The sequence below is a fragment of the Chiroxiphia lanceolata genome, chromosome 13, assembly GCF_009829145.1.
Source record: "Chiroxiphia lanceolata isolate bChiLan1 chromosome 13, bChiLan1.pri, whole genome shotgun sequence".
In the NCBI taxonomy this organism is placed as follows: Eukaryota; Metazoa; Chordata; class Aves; order Passeriformes; family Pipridae; genus Chiroxiphia; species Chiroxiphia lanceolata.
This window is the reverse complement of record NC_045649.1, coordinates 16,702,734-16,721,337: the sequence shown is the minus strand read 5'-3', so window position 1 is coordinate 16,721,337 and position 18,604 is coordinate 16,702,734. Positions and strand designations below refer to the sequence as shown.

At 40.6% G+C, this 18,604-nt stretch overlaps 1 protein-coding gene across 3 annotated transcripts in view; it reads right to left on the bottom strand.

Moving 5' to 3' along the window:
* ADAMTS18 (ADAM metallopeptidase with thrombospondin type 1 motif 18) overlaps positions 1-18,604 on the bottom strand; it is a 79,047-nt gene that overhangs the window by 49,073 nt on the left and 11,370 nt on the right. For 2 of the 3 annotated variants that reach the window (XM_032701437.1, XM_032701439.1), the window contains exon 4: positions 1,847-2,129. In XM_032701437.1, coding sequence (XP_032557328.1) covers positions 1,847-2,129 — 283 coding nt within the window. Of the gene's footprint in view, positions 1-1,842; positions 2,130-18,604 lie in introns of those variants that run through there. The other variant, XM_032701440.1, reaches the window with a different exon arrangement.

Sequence of the window (18,604 nt, the reverse complement as noted above, 5' to 3'; positions counted from 1 at the left end):
ATTTTCCCCTACTAAATTAAACAATGACATGTGATTTTATTTGTAGCACTGCATTCATTCAGTGATTTGTTCTATAGATTAATCAAGGCTGGATCTGGAAGTACGTTGTTTTGTTTATAACTCCTTCCTTTCTCTCAGAAGGTTATAGGTATGTACTGCATGAAGTTAAAGACCACAAGATGTGAAAAGAGTTTTGTGGGTAATTAAATGCCATCTTGCTTAATCAAATCCTTACAGTGTGTCTGACACAGTTCCTAAGATGGGTAAATCACTTACACTAATCACAGTTGGATGCTAATTGCATGTTCTGCATTTAACATAAACCCAGCTTGAATATGCAGCTAAGAACTCATAACTGTAACTGAAATTACTGAATATACATATATATATATATATATATATAATTAAATGAATTACAAAAGCATGTATTTGATAAATATTTTAAAGAAAAACCCAGTTTCTTGATTTGGTACCCAGAAGCAATGATTATTTTTGACCTCTCCTGTGCCTGTGAGTCCCATTTATAAGACAGGAGTAACAATAATATCTTCTCAGATCCATAACCCAGGAGGTTATGAAAATACAGTGTTCCAAATGCTCTCATTTATTATAGGAATAAGCACCATGTAAAAGCTCAAGAGGACATGAATAATCCTGAATTTGGACAAGCAGTCATGGAAGGAACAGTAAGTAAGACACAAGACCACAGAGGACAATGCAAATAAAAGTAACCAGTGTAGAGCAGAGGAGCTAATTTAGCACCATCACCCCCTGCTCTGCAGCAGGAAAACCAGACAGGAGGGAAAGGGAGGATGGAATGAGGCAGTTTTGGCCTACATTAGAATGCAAATGTTTACAGGTTGACTCACAGGCTTGTGCATCCGGCATTTGAGGTTTGGCTTTCAAACCTGGGAGGAAGGATTTTGGAATTTTTAACAAGCCGTTTGTTTTCAGGCCTCAGATAGGGCTCGGTCTCAGCCAGACACCTTTTCCACTAACTCCTTGCTCATTCCTTCCCTTCTATTTATTTTCTCTTTCTTCCTTACACACCTTTGGAAAAGGAAGCTGCTCATTTTCTCAGAACTTGAGCAGGAAGTTGGAAGAATATAACTGGACTGAGACACTGTTTGCAGTCCAGGAGACCCTCATTAAAAATCGCAGCTCCGAAGCTGATCAGCTTTCAAAAAGCACCAACTGAATGCTGAAAGTACAGATATAGGGACCAAGGGGGCTCTAAAATGTTCTGCAATTTGAGGGCCTAAGGAAAGACTCAGAATAGATCTTGGCAGGATAATGTCTTTCAATGTATTTTTTAAGACGTGGCTCCAAAATCTTATTAAACAATTGACATGGGAGGTTCTTTTTGAAGATCTTAGTTGCTGAAGATTTCATTATGAAATGGTGAGTTCTGAAAGACTTACTCTCTATCCTCTCAGAAATTAATGATGTTGAGGACTTTCTCTTCCTTTGCAAGCCTAATTAGTTTTTTATCCCCAAACTAACAGAGAGCAGTTCAGGGACTTGGCCTCCATCACTATGCAGAATTGCTTACTGAGAACTATGTCAATGTAAAAAAAAAAAAAAAAATCAAGCAAGGGATCTTTAAATCTAGGTAAAGCACAAGGAAACTAAACAGTGATTCTGATGGCTTAACAAAACAGATGATTCTGTGAATGTCAAGGAAAACTCAAGTTCTTATATGGGTTTTACTTTAGAAATATATAATTTAAAATTATTATATCCTCATCCCAAAGGGATGTGAAGAGGTGCGAAGCACACCTCAGGATCACCACACAGCCTGTAACAGCCACCATCTCAAAAGAGGAGAGAAAGTTTCCTTACATACATTTCTTGCGACGTCCACAAAAATGCTGCTTTTGAAACCTTCCATGGTGGTAACCATTCGCCCGAGCATGAGAGCTGTGGGAAGTGTGCATTCTGTCATGGCCAAAAGGGAAGGATTTGGGATGGGACTCTACTGTGTACCGGTGCACCTTCTCTTCTGCAGTTCGTTTGTACAACACGTGAGGATGGTGTCCAGCGGGGGACGTGTAGTTGTGCTCCTGTGCCAGCTGCTGAGGTAATGGGGATATAAGGAACTCGATCTTCCGTGTCCTTATCAAACCTGACTGAAAAAAGCAACACCAGCACAAGTTAGAGACAAGACTGTCAAGGCTCACAGCTGGAAAATGCTAACTCCTGCAGTGATCTCCCTGCAAAGCCCAGACGGGTTGCAGTGTGCACCTCTAAATTAGATTTACTCAAGTGATGAGCTGGACAGTCTTCCCAATTAAAGTATGCATCGTTGCACTTTGGGGATGACCAGGCCTCACATTTGGTAACACACAGAACAGGAATGTTGTGGGACTGGCAGCACAGCACCTTCACACAGTACCATGGATAATTTCATATGCAATGTTAACCCATTCTTCACAGTACAGGTTTATTCGTATGTGTGTTTGTTTACAGGATATAGTCTCACATAAAAAGGAAATGCTTTTGGAAAATGTAACTTCTCATAAAAGTATAGATTAGTAAAACAAAATATTTCAATTAATATTCAGGGGGTTTTCAGAACAAGGTATTACCAAACTGGAATCCCAGACTTCAGGTCGCTATAAGTAGAAATGTACATTACAAGACAGCAGCACAAAGTTGAAGCATCTGAACACTTTTGCACCATCATTTAGTAATCAACTCCTTGCAATTTAATCATAATAAACACAGTTTAAAATTTATACCGTCCTATAAGAGAAAGACAATCAGCGAAAGCAAGTATCTAATTGTTTTCCTTCTTGGATCCCTGAAAGACAGAAGTAAGTATGGGAAAACTACACTCTAGTTTTCACAGAGTATCTGTGCATAAAACTGCACATGTGATGAAGTGTTTCCAGGATCAGGGCCAGGGAAATGTGGGTGGCACTGAGGAAGTATTTCCATGCAGCTCATTAATCAGTTATGATTTTATTTCATTTCTTGGTTTTGTAAAACATGTTGTAATAAACACTCCTTTTTACCAAGTCAAAAACCAAGGAGAAGTTTCATCAGGTAATTCTACTACATTATATACATAATACTAGACACAGATTTTTGGTTTGGATCAGTGAGGCTCTACCATGTGCCAACACCCTCCTGCCAAAATTGACATCCCATGAGGACTACATATCTCTTATGCTTCAGAAAAATATGTGCAGACAAACAAATGTCAATTGCAAAGCATCTTGCCTGACATCTCGAGTCCTCCCAGACCATGATTCCACTTCCTTCCCCAAAAAGTCTTCTTTGGAAATGCAGGTAAGAGACATATATGACCTATTCCCTTCTGAAAGGGATGCTCTTCTTTATCCTAACTTCCTAGGGTCAGAATGCCAGGGGTATCAGAAAGAAAGCAGTTCCAGTGTCTAACGTAAGCACGGTATTTTTTAAGGATCTGTGGAATTTTCTGCACTTTAAGAACTGTTTCCCATGAGGAAAACCTAACAGAAAATAGAAAGTTACACACGAAATCTTCACAGCTTTAACTGTTTACTAAGCTAATGCTGACAATGATTTTAAGCCAATTCCAGCTGGAGAGATTTATCAGAGATCTACAGGTCCTCAACAGTCTATAGTCATCTACTGTGCTATTTTCATGGAAATTCACTTCTGTTGTTCCAAATCAAAAGCAACTTTGCAGTACTTCCCAATATAAGCACCTCTCACATGGGCCTAATAATAGTACTCCTAAAATCATACTGTGATCTTAATTTTTACAATAGAAGAGATCTCACATTATGAACTGAGAGTGTCTAATTGCCCTCTGAGTAATAATAAGAAAACAAACAGAATAGATATTCTGATTAATGATTTGTCCCCTCTCCTTTCTTCAACATGAATTCGTAATTACGTATCTCAGCCTGTATCTACTTAACATTAGAAATGAAGGTTAAAATTGCCTCCATCAATAACAGACAGGATTTAAATAATTGACAGGAATTTAACTTGCCTGCCCACTGCAATAAGTTGGCATATTTCAAATGTCAGATCACATTTGGTCATGACAAAGTACTTTCCTGGAGGGAAGAAGACTTATATTTTAATCCTTATGATGTGTGTCATCACACAATTTACAAGTGGTTCTGAGAGGCTATCCTTATCTACTAGAGTGCACTGATAATTGGGTGCTGCTAAGTGGGGCTTTTTTTCAGCTGGAAAACAGAAATGTAGTGAATCTGGTTTTTATTTCCCCATTTTAAAGGTTTCCACATCTGAAATTATTCCTGTAGGATTCATTTAGTAAATGATTCAAACCATATGGAAAAAAAAAAAGGGGGGGGGGGTGTTTCTCCATTTTGCTGTAAGAAACTGTCCCTGATGTACACCAAGTTTCAGCCTCAAACATAATTTCTATATTTAACGTTATAAGGGCGGACTGAGAATTCAGGGTGGGGGGGAAGAAGCAACTGAATTCTGGGCCCTGCATGTGTTTTGCTGCACCTTTACAGAGGCTGTAGATGACTAAGTGCCTTATAAATGTAGTCACTTTTTCCCAGCAGAAATGACCCTAAATCTCCACTAAGACTTCTTTCCTTTGGGTTTTACATCAGACTCATCCACCAAATTGAAAAATGCTGTGTGAATGAAAGATACCTTCTCTTTGATAACATCCAGTTTTATGAAGTTGTCAAGAAGAAAGGAGAAGTGCCACGGAACAGTTTGGACACTCATTCAATCACAGACTATTTTCCACTTCTTCCAGGTATGGGATGGGATAGTTTCAAGGATTCATATTGAAATAATCGCTTTGGGAATTCCAAGTAATGCTGAGAATGCTGACCTGGCTTCAGACAGAGCTGCAGACCTCCAGAGAACTGCAAAGGGGGCAATGGGGCAACAACTGCCAGGTATTTTTCTTGCAGGTTCTTGAATTTTAGTGTTAGGTAAAGCAAAGTGACCCATGGTCGTGTTGGCTGGAAAACATGCCAGCTGGGAAATGTCACAGCACAGAGGAAGGAGACCAGCCCAGAGCCATGTTTTCTAACTTTACACTGCCAAGGGATTCCAGATTCTGGAAGCCCAGATTTTGGCTAGTCTGTACTCCTGGGCGTTCTGTTGAGTTTTTCTACAAATACATGAAACATCTCCATAATTGTGAGTTAGATGAAATATATCTATCCAGCTCAAATACTTCAGTAGTTGAACAAATACTGTCAAAGTCGTCATGGAAAATTATGCACTGGGTTTCCTACTGTCAGCACAGCTTTCAGGATACATGTGATTTTCCTCAAATCAAGGATGTCTTTCCAGTAACCTTGATGGGCTTAGGACACAATGAGGACAGGGTCAGATAGGTCAGACCCCCATTTTTATTTCAGATTCTCTGCAATTATAACACCATGAGAGGAAGCAGGATGACAAAATCTAACATTCTTCTAAGTCTAGACAACACAGCATGAAAAAGGCCAGGGACTCCTGTCTATTCCTTCTGTCTCCCACTGTGGCTATCACTAATAATAGCAATAATTGTGAGAATATGGTGGGAAGGAACACCCAAGAGATTGCTCAGTTGGAATTCGCTGTTCCCTTGTTTTTCCCTCACAATACATATTTGCTGTCCTTCTGCAAGGGATATCCCATGCCATTGGAAAGAAAATGGAAAGACATACATTGACCTGTGTGGTTAGCAAATAATTTTGAATCAATAAATTAGAGGAACTTTTAGTTTGTTTGCAGAAAAGTTGAGAAGAGATAAAAAGGCAACATTCCTCCCATTCCTTATTTGTTATAAAACATTTGCTTAGCTCTGGGCTGAAGGAATTTTCAGATCCAATATATCTTTGTGAAATTCCTCAGTATCCAGGTGTTATCACCAAGGTACAGCACTTGTTCTGTTTTCTTGGTGTGTCTCAAAAGGAAAAAGAGTATCAGAATTAAATTTGGACAAGGGAAATGATGACATGGTATCTGCTGCAAGATTTTTTTTTTTATTGAAGATGGATTATAAGTTGAAAAATAAGGACAACTTTTTAAACCACTGAAAAAGTTGATCTTAGCTATACAAAACCACAACCTACATGGAACAATTTTGAGAGTCACACACTAACATATCTGTTCCTAACAGGTCTCATTGGCCTCTTACTGGAACAGCACAGAGGCTGCTCCCAGTTGCTCCCCCTGTGTTCTTAAACTCTGAGTGAAGCCTTTGGCTGCTTTTCCAGCCTGTAAACCTCATTCAGTTGGAGGTTTCAGCATCTCCAAAAAAACAGACCCTCCATAAAAGCCAGAGCAGTGACAGGGAGTGAAGGACTTTCAGAACTTCCATTTCTCACCCATAATTTAAGAAAGCTGAGTGCTGAGATATCAGACAAATCCTCACTCTACACCAGCAGAGCCTCATGGCTGTGGGTTCTCTGTTTGCATACAAGGCATTTTCATTACATGCTAATTAAATCAAAGGCAACAGCTTTATGCATATTAAAGCTAGAGGAGTTTCAGAAACCAGATGCAAATAATGAGGTCAGAAGCACAATGAAGTGAAACTGAGAATTAAAACAGATGAATAATTGAACTGCAATGTCTCTGCTAAATAACTACTGATGTAAAGTTAATTACAGTTTGTACAAGAACAAGAGTATCTCAGCTAAACAGAGTGCTAAAAAATATACATGTATTTTCTAAGGAATACTACTTATATCCAAAATACCTTATTGAATGCTATGAGCATATACATAAAAATAGGTGCTAAAAACCCACTGTCTTAACTGAGAGCAGCTAAAACAATGGCCAAAGAAATCAATGAAGTCTACACCAAATTTCTCAAAAGGAAGAGTTAAATCTTATTTCACACCCATTAAAATAGTTCCAAATATTCATGAAAAGTTTTAAAAGACTTGACAAAAGGCCAACTGAAATTGGCATAAAGCTTTCCACAGACTTCAGTGGACATTGATCCAAGACTTCTGCTGTGTTATTTCCCAAATGTCCAGCTCTTAAAAAAAACAAACCAAACCATTGACTCAAACACATCCTAACAAGAGTTACAGAATGTACAGAGACAAAAAGTACAGTTTTTAGTTCTACTCAAATCAAATAAAAATTTAAATTAAGAACTTCCCTGAAATACAAGGAACAAGGAGAACAGATGACCTAAGAACTATGGCTGCTGGCTATTTAAGATCATCTGAGGTCAAAGATTCCCAGAAATCTAGTATTCACATCACATTGTTGGGACCATCTCATGTTACAGCATATTGGAGTCTTTCGTCATCCACTTTGCAGGGAAAACTCATTAAATTATCTTGTCTACAGATGAACTTGTCTACAGTTCATTTTAATCAAACTCTTATTTCCTGCCCTGATGCTCTGCTAAATCTCTGGCACTTTGGCATGACAGAGGAAACACAAAAGACCCATCTCTGCCCACAAAGGAGGAGTGACTGCCTTAGCTCAGGTGTCCCACCTGCGGGTTCTGCCTGCCAGACCATTTCCCATACTGAAAAAACAGGCATGTTGGGGATCCAGAGAATGTGAACTTACAACTTAGAGCTACCTGACAACAGCCAGAAGCTGCCTTTGGGCCCAGACTGGCCTACTAGAATTGGGCAGATGTCAATTTTTAAATAATGATATACAGCAACATGTGCTAGAAGAGGAGAGAGGTCTCCCCATGACTCCTGTACCTGTGCTCATATTCCACCACAGACTGACAGGGAGATGAGGCCCTTCCCTCAGGTTTTATGATCAGGTAATGGCAGTCCCTTCACCAAGTACAGAAATGATCTTCACATCTGCAATCATCCCTCCACTCCTGCTGGGAGCACACGCTCCAAGGCAGCCAGAGGCAGCCCAGCCCAAACCAGGAGCAGCAAATCTGCTCAGAGCCTGGGTCAGCTCAACCACAGCATAACACTCGTGTCTGGACATGGTTTTTTGTACCAACCAGTTCATGGCCAGAGGCTTGGAGAGCAGCAGCAGTGATTTCAGAGCCATTTCAAAAGTACCCCTGCAGAAAGCTGTGTGGAGGTGGCAATCCCTGTGCACGCACCAGCAGCCTGAGACAGAATCCTGCCGGGATAGCAGGAGAAGTGCCAGCTGTTTAGAACAGGTTTTGGGTCAAGCCTTGAAAATGTGGTAAATACATCATTTTCTCACACATGCCAAGGAATTCCAGGAAGAATAAAGTCCTGTTAAGTCTGTCAGCATTCATCATATGAATTCCTCTTTCACCCAAAGCAAAGATATTCAACCAACGCTATCGCGAGGCTGTTCAAAGCAATCCTGCACCATGTAAGCAGTTTAAATAAATTACTGTTTCTTTAGACAACGTGTAATGAAGTAGACTCACCTCTGGGGATGGGTTAAGTTGGTAGCCTGAAAAATATGTGAGACTATAACCTTACTACAGTCATGAGCAAAACTACTTCCAAGAATTATATCCAGCAGTATAGTACAGCCTGACCTGGAACTGCAGATACCCGATAGCACTGACTGACTTTTTGAGAGATGGCTTAACTGAGCCCCTCTCAAGTTAGGGTCAAAATGTCAATGCTCTGGAAAATATAATCAAAATGAGCAAATTAAGATGTGAAATTAGGTAGAAAAAAAAATGACAAGCAGCATATCTGGAAAGCAGAAAGAAGGAGCTGAATTGCAGAAAAGTGTTGCTGAGGTGAAAGATATTTTTACCCTCGGGAAGCATCAGGAGCAAACAGCCAAGCCAATGGCAGTAAATCACAGTAATTAACAAAGTTCGTTCCCTCTCCACTCTGACCCACAGCCCCTTTTCTGGGAGTGGCTGCAGAGGGGACAGCAGCAGCTACAGAGCTGAGCTGGATTTTGCCTCCACACACTGTTTCTGTCCCCCTTCAGAAGGGCACTTACACAGTTACCCACATTACTGAAGCACAGGGTAAGTGAAACAAGCCACTCAAACACCGTGACAGGGACACAATCCATGATCCACCAACGAAAAGTGAAAAGCCTGGACCCTAAATCCATACACAGATTGTTAAAGTAATGACAGACTTTTACAGAGTGTTAAGCACCCAGGAGCTCCCATTGAGCTGAATGTTGTCTCCGCAAGCATTTCCAGAGTGCTTTTATACCACTTTGGGAAAGCAAATGTTCTGGGAAACTAGTGAGAATGGACTCTCATGAGGTTTCCAATAATACACATGTATTATTGAAGTCAGGAATCCCACGAGTAAAACTCAGAGAGTGTTCATTTTTGATCCCATCCCAAACCAGGCAGCACAAAGGCATGCAAACACACTAAAGGAAAGAGAGAATCTTTAACTAAACTTTTCCCTAGCTTTTATGTTTGCCGAAAAAACGCACCCATCCTTCAGAAAAGTATCCAGTCTGCAAATGGGCAGCTCCTGGTGACTACCCTGGAGTCAGGGAAGTACAGAAGTGATGTTTTATTGGACTGGGTCCTTGGCCAATGAGAATAACCTCAGTAGACCTTTTCAGATTTTCCCCAGATTGGAATACCTGGCTCTGTACCACAGCAAATGTTTAGGTTAAGTTAATGGCCTTTACACACACTAAAATATTTTTATCGTGAAAGAAGCATTAGAATCACTGGCTGCCTATTCTGACTTGAGAATTGTCAGCAGATGACATTTTTCTTTAAAACCTGACTCACAAAAATAACTCAATTATTCTGTTTTCTAACATAATATAGATTTCTTACAAATGTAAAATGTTACGAGTTCTTAACAATATAGCATTTTATTATTACCTGAGGATCCGACAGAAAGAGAGTACAATGTTTAAATTGCCAGTCTGAGTTAGTCAATGAAAGACCACTCTGTTTGGTTGCTCAAAAGAAATGCTATGCAGAACATTCAGCAATTATTAAAACAAGGTAACAAAATTGCATGTCTTTAATTATTCCTATATGAACAAAGAGGGCGTTATCTCTGAATAGTGCCTTTGTATTTCTGCAGTTGACTGAACTTGTTTCAAACATCTTTATGCAACCCCCTGTCAGCATATGGCAAATAAGGAAATATTCTTATTTGTTCCTCCACTTAAGGTAATTGAACCAGTCACCTTGGTATTTAAATGTATTAAATTGGTATTTATTGCAGGGTAATGAGATATTCTAGAACTAACACAAAGTTGATTGCTTTGCCACAGATTAAATACTTGCTTGTCAGTATGTGAGCTCCCTCATTTCTCATATTTTGAGCATGATAAATGAACAGAAAAAAAATACTAATGTAAACTACAGCATTATGGCACTAACTATACACCAGTAATATTCAAGTGAAGCACCAGAGGTTTACCAAGTTGCACTTAGGATCAGTTAATTTACAATTCCATCAGGAGGGCTCTTTGGCTCCCTATAAAGCTTTTGGAAGGCAATTAGCTAAAACCAACAGCTCAAATTTGGCCTTGGTAGCTGTACAAGCATTTGGGCATGGCCTGTTTAAGCAAATCCCTGCAATTGTAAGATAAAATCTACATCTTTTATTAGTTATGACAGCTCTGAAATCCATCACAAAGCAAACAGGAAACAGAGGGATTATTTAATGAGTGCATTTATGCTTCACTTTTCCTAAAAAGAGGCAGCCCACTATTTGACATGTGCTGTCTGACAGTTGATTAGTTACTTAGGATACATCAAGTATAACAGAAAAACTGATTTCAGAGGGTAGCTTAGTTAGTTCCCTCATCTAACATCCCACATAACTGGGTGCCCAGCTTCAGAAAATGCTCAAGGTGTGAGGGGAGTTTGACCTTTTGGAAATCTTCAAAAGCACCCTCTCTCTGTCCTCTCATTCTGTGTAACAGCACAAACTAAAAGCACCATTTATGTCCCTCTTAAATATCTGAAATTCAACTTCAAGATGCTCAGATTTTTTAACAGATCTTTGGACAGGGCAGAATTTCACCCTAAGGATGGTTTGCTACGAATTATTTATGCTGCTTAAAGGATGAGGTGAAATGAAGATGTTCTGGCAAGGTTCTCCTCCCCCCCTTGTGTACAGCTAATCGATTTTATGTGGCTGGAGTTCAGATGTACCAATATGCTAGGGAAAGTGCATACCTTCTTAATGAAGCTTCTGTTCCTAGAGTGGTGATAAAGGCAAAACCAATAAAATTAGGGCATAGTGACACAGAAAATGAACAGCTTAAAAAAAAAAAAAAAAGAACTGATAATAAATAACTAAAATCAGTACTTGGAAATTCCTTTCCATAGGTACTTAGCATTAACAGATGCTTGCTTGAGTGCTTCTGATCAGGAACATTCCTCCCTATCAGACAGGCAACTCCAAACATTAAAAAAGTCATGAATCAGGCCTTGCAGGAAACAACACTATAAATTATGAGATTTTTTTAAAAATAACACTGAAGGGCTTCAGCACTTTATTTTCTTTCTGATTTCTTGAACAATTTTCAACTGAGATTTTTAAGAGGCTTTTTTACCCTTCATAATCATGTATACTAGAATCAAACTTTAGTGGGTTTTGTTTGAGTTTTTTTTTTTAGTGAAAACACAGCTTTTCCAGTGACAATGGGCCATTGGTAGCTGGACCTTTCAGAACACTTCATCAGTGAGAGCAGCAGGCAAGCTTGAAATATTCCCTCTCCCTCACAAAACACCCTGTTGAGGCTGCAGGTAACACAGAGAGACACTTGCCCAAGCCCTGGGTCACCACCTGGGGCTACCTGATGGCAGCCCCTTCACTCTGTTCAGGAGTTGTGGCTGCAGAGTGACTCACACCAACTGCACCAGAGCCCCAAGCAAACGCCCTCCACGAGGGTGGTTCACCACCCACGCCCACTTTTCCCCAGTGAAGATCCTCCAGATATAAACTCCAGCCTGGCAGAGCTGATGCAAATGAATCTGAGGGGGCAGAAGATCTGAGCCTGTCTGACCTGGGATAATTTGCATTCAAACAAAATAAATCCAGCTCAATTCCCATAGCAATTTTGCTTTGCTATGAATAGCTCAGGCAGCTCCAATAACGAGGGGCTCGGGTTACATCTGATTGCCAGCTGTATTGCTTACTAAGAAGTTAGGTCAGTGGTTCCCAACCTTTTAATTTTCCTCGTTGGAGTATACATTGCTATGGATTAGTTACATGAGAGAGTGGTCACAAGGAACTCTGTAGGGAGCAAAGTATCAGCTTTGCTGATATTCCACATACACAGACATATACATATGTTGAAATATCTATGTGGGAAGGAGAAGAGGAGTGGAACAAAAGAGCTTAGGCCATTAAGGGAATGGAAAACAAGAAGCAAAGATGGCCCAAGAGTGAGAATGTCAGGCTGGCGCCTGGGTTATCTGGATTAAACTCCCAGTTCTCCAGCATTTCAGCTCCTCTGCTCCTTCTGTCTCAGTTTTATAGGCAGGATTTTGTAATCAACCCAGAAAATGCTCAAGAGAGACTTGTGAAGGTTCACATTTGACCCTGGCTGGGTGGTTCTATTAAAGTGCCTCCATGTGCCCTACTCTAAGCTACAGCCCCAGCCTTCAGGATGTCCCTGAGCAGCTTGGCCTGTGCCCCTGTTCTTTTGCTTTAACAGTCTCTTTTAACAGAACAGCAGCCTAGGTGCCTCCAAATATCTTTCCCCCCCACCCAAGAAAAGGTAAATCAGTAAAACCTTGACTGCAATTCACATGATTAAACCCCAAATCCAGGGCAGCAGCACCCCAGAGATCCACCAAGTTTAAATAAGACCTCACCATTTTCTCAGTTTTCCACAACATTAAGAAAACTGGACAATGGCAACTGTACATAACATTTTGACAGCCCTACAAACATCCTTAGCATCCAGAGCTTGGTTTATAATGGACATTTGAATAAAAAGTTATTTACTAAGATAAATGCAGTACCTCACATCTGTGTTCCATGTCATGAAGAACCCTCATATTTGTAAGCCCTGTCTACAGCCACAAAACCTGCCTTCCCCAGATTATATTGCCAAGTGTGTCATGGGTCCAGAAAGGTTTTTTTTAATCTCCTTGTAGCCAAGAGCTACTGATCTGCACTGCTCAGCCTTCCTGCACTCATCTTTGTCCTGGTTTAAAGCTGCACACACTCACACTCCTCTCCTACAAATAAGACAATGCTTTTATTTTAAGGGGATGATGCCCAAATGTGAACATGGTATAACTGCTCTGCTGAAGACACTGTGCTGAAGTTAAAAGCCGGAAGCCTGGATTTGTCCCAGACTAGAGAAATTTTTAATACTGTTATAAATGGAAGTTTGATGAGAAGTAATTTTGAGTACTATTTTCTAACTATAGAAGTCTCTGTAGTAGAAATAACTGTGATGACATGCAAAAACTGCCACAAAGAGGTCCTGTTGAATATGAAATAAAACATCATGCCATGGCTATTTTAAAATGGACATAGAAAAATACTAACTTAATACTGGTCCAAGTTTTCAGCATAAAGTGATCCATTCTTCAACCTAATGCATCCATTTACATCTCCTGACATCTTGTCTGCTGACAAAGTCAGAGCCCAAAACACAAGCCTAAACCATACTTGGAGTGTTAACACAATGGTTTGCAGGTATTCAGATCCATATTTGAATTGTACCCACTGAACAGGCCAGAAGAACTAAAATGGTCACAAAAGGTTATACTAAAGTCTAGTGATGGCAAAAATCAGTGTAAGCCTGTGAAATATGTGACTGTTTAGCAGGGATGACTCCTAAGAAAGATGATGTGGGAGCATTTATTTATGTCTCTTATTAAAGAAATCAGTTCAAACTTTGAGAATCAGAGGTGAAAACAGGAGACAAAGAAGAAGGTGAGGAGAGGACAGACACGTTCCCATCTCTACAGTCCCACAGGAACTGATCCAAGAAGGGAGGGCCTGGATCCCTGTGTCAGCAAGCACACACTGTGAAGAGCATTTCTTCATGAAAGCATTTGTACAATAGTGTTTTTAGCACACTACCTTACATATCAGGCTCTCAAAATATAGTCTGTGGAGCTTCAAACCTCTAAGTAACCCTGTGATGTTCTCTGAGATCTCAGAAAACAGGAAAGCTAAAGTGACAAAAGGAAGGATGTGCCTGAAAGCAACTTCTTTTTCCATGAGATATTCTTTATATTAAATTAGTCTAAGATGTCCAGATATCTATTGCACAGATGTTGCACTATGTTAAACACCATAGGCCTTCTACTGAAATAAAGATGCAGTGAAGACAAGGGAGATATTTTGTTGACAGCTCAGCATGTTGCAAAGTTATAAAAGGATGGTAAAAAAAAATAAATATATATCAGCAGAAGATTTAAGAGGCAAAATATCCTAAGCAGCCTGACCTTGTTTCTGCAATGAATCTACTGAACAGTAGGTTAAACAAAGGTCAGGTTAAGCATAGGTTAAGAAAAAAAGCTCCAAGGGGAGGAATGTGCTGTCAGGGTCACTAAGGCTCTGGGACATCAGGGAAGTGTGTGAGAGTCACAGACACTTCAGCTTCAAATGTAGATCATAATCCCAGGGCCTGGGTGTTCTCCCTGCTCCATCCTGACACCACACAGCCAGCAGTGAGAGAAGTGCTCTTGGACCTTGAGCCCTTGCCTGGAAATCAGGACACACCTGGTCTGCTGAGAAGTGCTGCACAAGTCAAATAATTAGTGCATCAAAGCCCACCAACATCCATAAACAAGAGACAATTTGCCCACTTTCATAGGCTAGAACTAGAAAAATGAATGTGAAAAGTGGCAAATGTGGTGCTTCCATTCCCAGTCTCTGCACAGCCTCTGATTTAGCATTCTGATATTCTAACAACTCTGCTAGAGCCTGTCCTCAAGCCCCTGTCCTATGTATGACCATATCCCTGACTTTTCCCCAAAACAATTGGCTGCTCAGTGGCCTCTAAAGGAGCACTGCCTGCCAAAAGACTACTGGCATGAGGGTAGTCAAGCACCCTTTGTGACCACACATTTTCCTACAGAAGCTTCCAGGAGTTAAAGCACAATCCTGGCACTTCTCAGTGTGAATTTGCCCCACTTCACACGTTGTGACTAAACACATGAGTGTTCCTGCAATCCATCTGGATCATCAGTCAGTCACTCCACCTTTTCTTCTTTCCAGGTGGTAACGCAAACAGAGGAAAAGCCAGAAGGAGCTCTTGTGAAACATTTCCTCTCTTCACAGCATGTTACACCACACACTCCTCCCGCTGCAGAAAACCAGCGGTGTTAATGTGCTCTGGAAGTAAATTAGGCACAAATAGCACCATGGGGAACTTAAATATTTTGAGTGTATACCATATAATCAGGAAATGCCCACCCTCTTTATCTGTTAGGAACAAGGAAACTGAAAGCTTTGTAATTTTAAACTGCCCATCAGTGGCTATGAATCAATCAGGCCTCTTGCTGGGGAGAGACAGCACACACAAGGCTGGCAAGATAACAGAGGGTTTAAGCTACACTCCCCATCCTGTCTGAATAGTTTCAGCCCAAGATTCCACATCTGATTCCACCCCTCTCCGGGGCTTCACTGAACCCCCCAAGGGGACTTGAATAGGACACTGAACTTTCCTAGATTTTCAGATTATTTATACCATCACTAATTCTCAGAAATGTCACTAATCTGAAATAAATTTAACCTTGTTTTCAATAGCAAATAAATTTTATAAAAATAATTTAGAGATTTACAGTGACTTAGTCCTTTAACGTATTTTAACAAATGATAAAGGAAGTCATGCAAGACTGATATACAACCTCTACATTATAATTTTTTTTGCAATAACCCAACATCCACCCACTTACTACAAAAATCAAAGACAAATCACAGCTACTTTCTCTTTAAAATTTAAGTCCCTTTCTGGAAGAAGCAAGAAGGTGTTGACTTAAATGATAATTACTATTTTGCTAGGAGATAATACAGTTATTGAACAGCAGAAGAGAGAACAGCCATAAAGAGCACTGCCTTGTGCAACTTTATGGACATACAAATAGATCAGTATTTCACTAACAATGGATGCCAAATTGCACCATCCTTTGTAAGATAAAGATTAAAGAATTGACACTAATTCAGTGCATTGGTATAGAAAAGTATGTATGAATACATAAATACCTCTTCCTTTTTATTGGCAGTTCAAACACAAGAAACCAGGTCCAAAAGCTAAGCTGTGGTTAAGGGCATGTGGCATGTCCAGGGAGATATTTTGGAGCATAGGGGTACCATGCAGGGCAGGCTGATGGTGGGCAGGAAACATAGCCCCATGGGAAATCCTCCACATCTTCTGTTAATCCTAACACAGGAGTAGGGCTGTGGAGGCAGAATGACCAAATGCTTCAGTTTGCAGAAGACAGACCTTCATTCTGGATGAATAACATTTCCTTCTGTTTTGTTTCTCACATCAGAGTGTGTTCCTGACTTTCCCAAACTGTAGTCTTTCAAATGGCTAAATAAATCATGTGAACAGCCACAACAAAAAAATACACAATTCCCTCAGCCCTCGAGCTATTTGCAAGTAATTTAGTGTTGTGGTGCTGCTCTGCACCAGAAAGCTAGCTTTCAAGAAATGCTTGGGAAATTACAACTAAAATAAACTTCTAAGGGCACTGTAACCCAAAAGCTGAGAACCTGTAAACAGAACCAGAGCAATACTCAGAGGCCAAGACCACGGGCTGGCATGTTTTTGCTCCCAGCTTCATCTATCTGTGGTGATGTACCAGCCTCTATGTTTGGCTTCTGGTCCAAACTGTCCTTTCATTGGTATTTTGTCTGTCCCACAGGCTGATGGAGAACACAAGCCTTTGTCACCACCTCATGAACCTGATGTTCACTGACACGTGGCACTGACTGTACCCTGTGCTGCCCTGGCTCCCACCCTGTCCTTGGGACCACGGATGGTCCTCATTAAACTGGACCTGCAGGACTGTCCGTGCCTCAGGCAGTTAAAATGACCACCCACTCTCTCTGGTAAAGACAGGAATCAATTAACCATTTCTGTCACAGTGTTCTCCTCTCTGCAGTTACTCAGCTCTCCCCAGATGAGCAGAAGATGAATGGGGTCTTGTCCCCTACAGGTGTGCCAGGATGACACTGACCATCTCCCTGCACATTTTTGCAGATTGAACCAGCAAGTCCCTCTGCTGTCTAACAAGGGCAATAAGCCTCAAAAGCTACCATCTGTTTCTCTCAATACCAGATGTGCCTTTATCAGGGTTTGATTTGGGTTAGGCCAAATTACCACTTTACGTTTCCTGTTGGCTTCATATTTTTTGGTGGCCATCATGCTTCCTTTACTCCTTCATTGTCAGAATACTCTGGCAGCAGAGTGGAATGCAAACACTTGGCACTAATACACTGAAACGTATCTGGCAACTGCAGGCACTACATGCCAAGCACTTGAGTGCATTTTCTAGCAGTAGCAGCAGCAGCTGATTCTCTGGGAAACTGCCTGAGCTCCTGCCTCATTTCACTGCTGGCTGTCACAAGTCTGAGCAGTCCATGAGAACAGCACAGGGTCACAGCCTGCAAATGGGTTTCTTTGCCCTTCAACATCCTGTTTTCCTCCATTGAACTTCTGATTCAGTGAAATCTGATTATACAGCACCCCCCTGGATTATATACAACATGCATTTTGGGGTCTGCCAGGAGAAACACGCTTCACTTTCGTGATGAGCCAGTGGTGCTTCCCATTTTCCTAATGTCTTTCTAAACTGAATACTACAGTGATGTTTCCCAAAGAAGTGGTGTGCCTATTGACTCAAGGGCCAAGATGATGTAGGGAATAAGAAAAGAGACCTCTCCCTAGGCCAGGTTCAGATCCAAAGCAGTCAGCATAACACATTACTCACCACAAGAAGATGAAGCCCATAAACCAGCAAATACCTGTCAATGAGAGTGGGCAATACTGGAGTGCAGGAATCAGCAGATGTCAGCAGCTCACTTGTGTCTCAGTCTGGAAATTATCCTTTTTCTGTCCCAAGCTTTTTCTTCTCAAGCTTTTGCTGCCAGAGGCAGGATAACAAGCTGACTATTAGTACATAATGTCTGGACTGCAAAAAAATATCCACATGGCCTTGAGCATGGCTTATGGCATGAAGAGAACCAGCAAACAGAGAAAAAAACCTGGAGGCTGGAGGTCCTGCTGTGGTAGGCTGGTCTCTCCAGTGATTTCAGAGACATTTATTGCAAACAATGGAAGAGTGGACTACGAGGAATTATTCTTTATCAGAAAAAGTAACAAAAAAGTGCCAAAGTGACACAAGCATTTTTCTTGTCTATGTCATAATCACCCACAGTGGACTGAAAACCAAAACCAAACAAAACAACAAAAAAAAAAGAAAAACAAACAAACAAAACTCAGCCCTACCCCAAGACTGATATTTTAATAGTTAATTTATACTTGCATCTAACAAAATAAGTAACATAACTTTCTGTCAAGTGTTAACAAGAAATTACACTGGGTAGCCATTTTTTACAGAAGTTTAAACTTCCCTGATGCTGCCTTATACCTGTTTTTTATACCTATCCCTTAGCATGACCAACTTATACTTTAATAGCAGTATTAACTTGAACTATTTGTTCACATTTAGTCTTGCCTAATTTTAAGACTTACTGTTCTGATGACTTCTTCCTAAAGAAAGAATGAGACTGTGGCATAAGACAGGCCTGGTCAAAAAAGAATT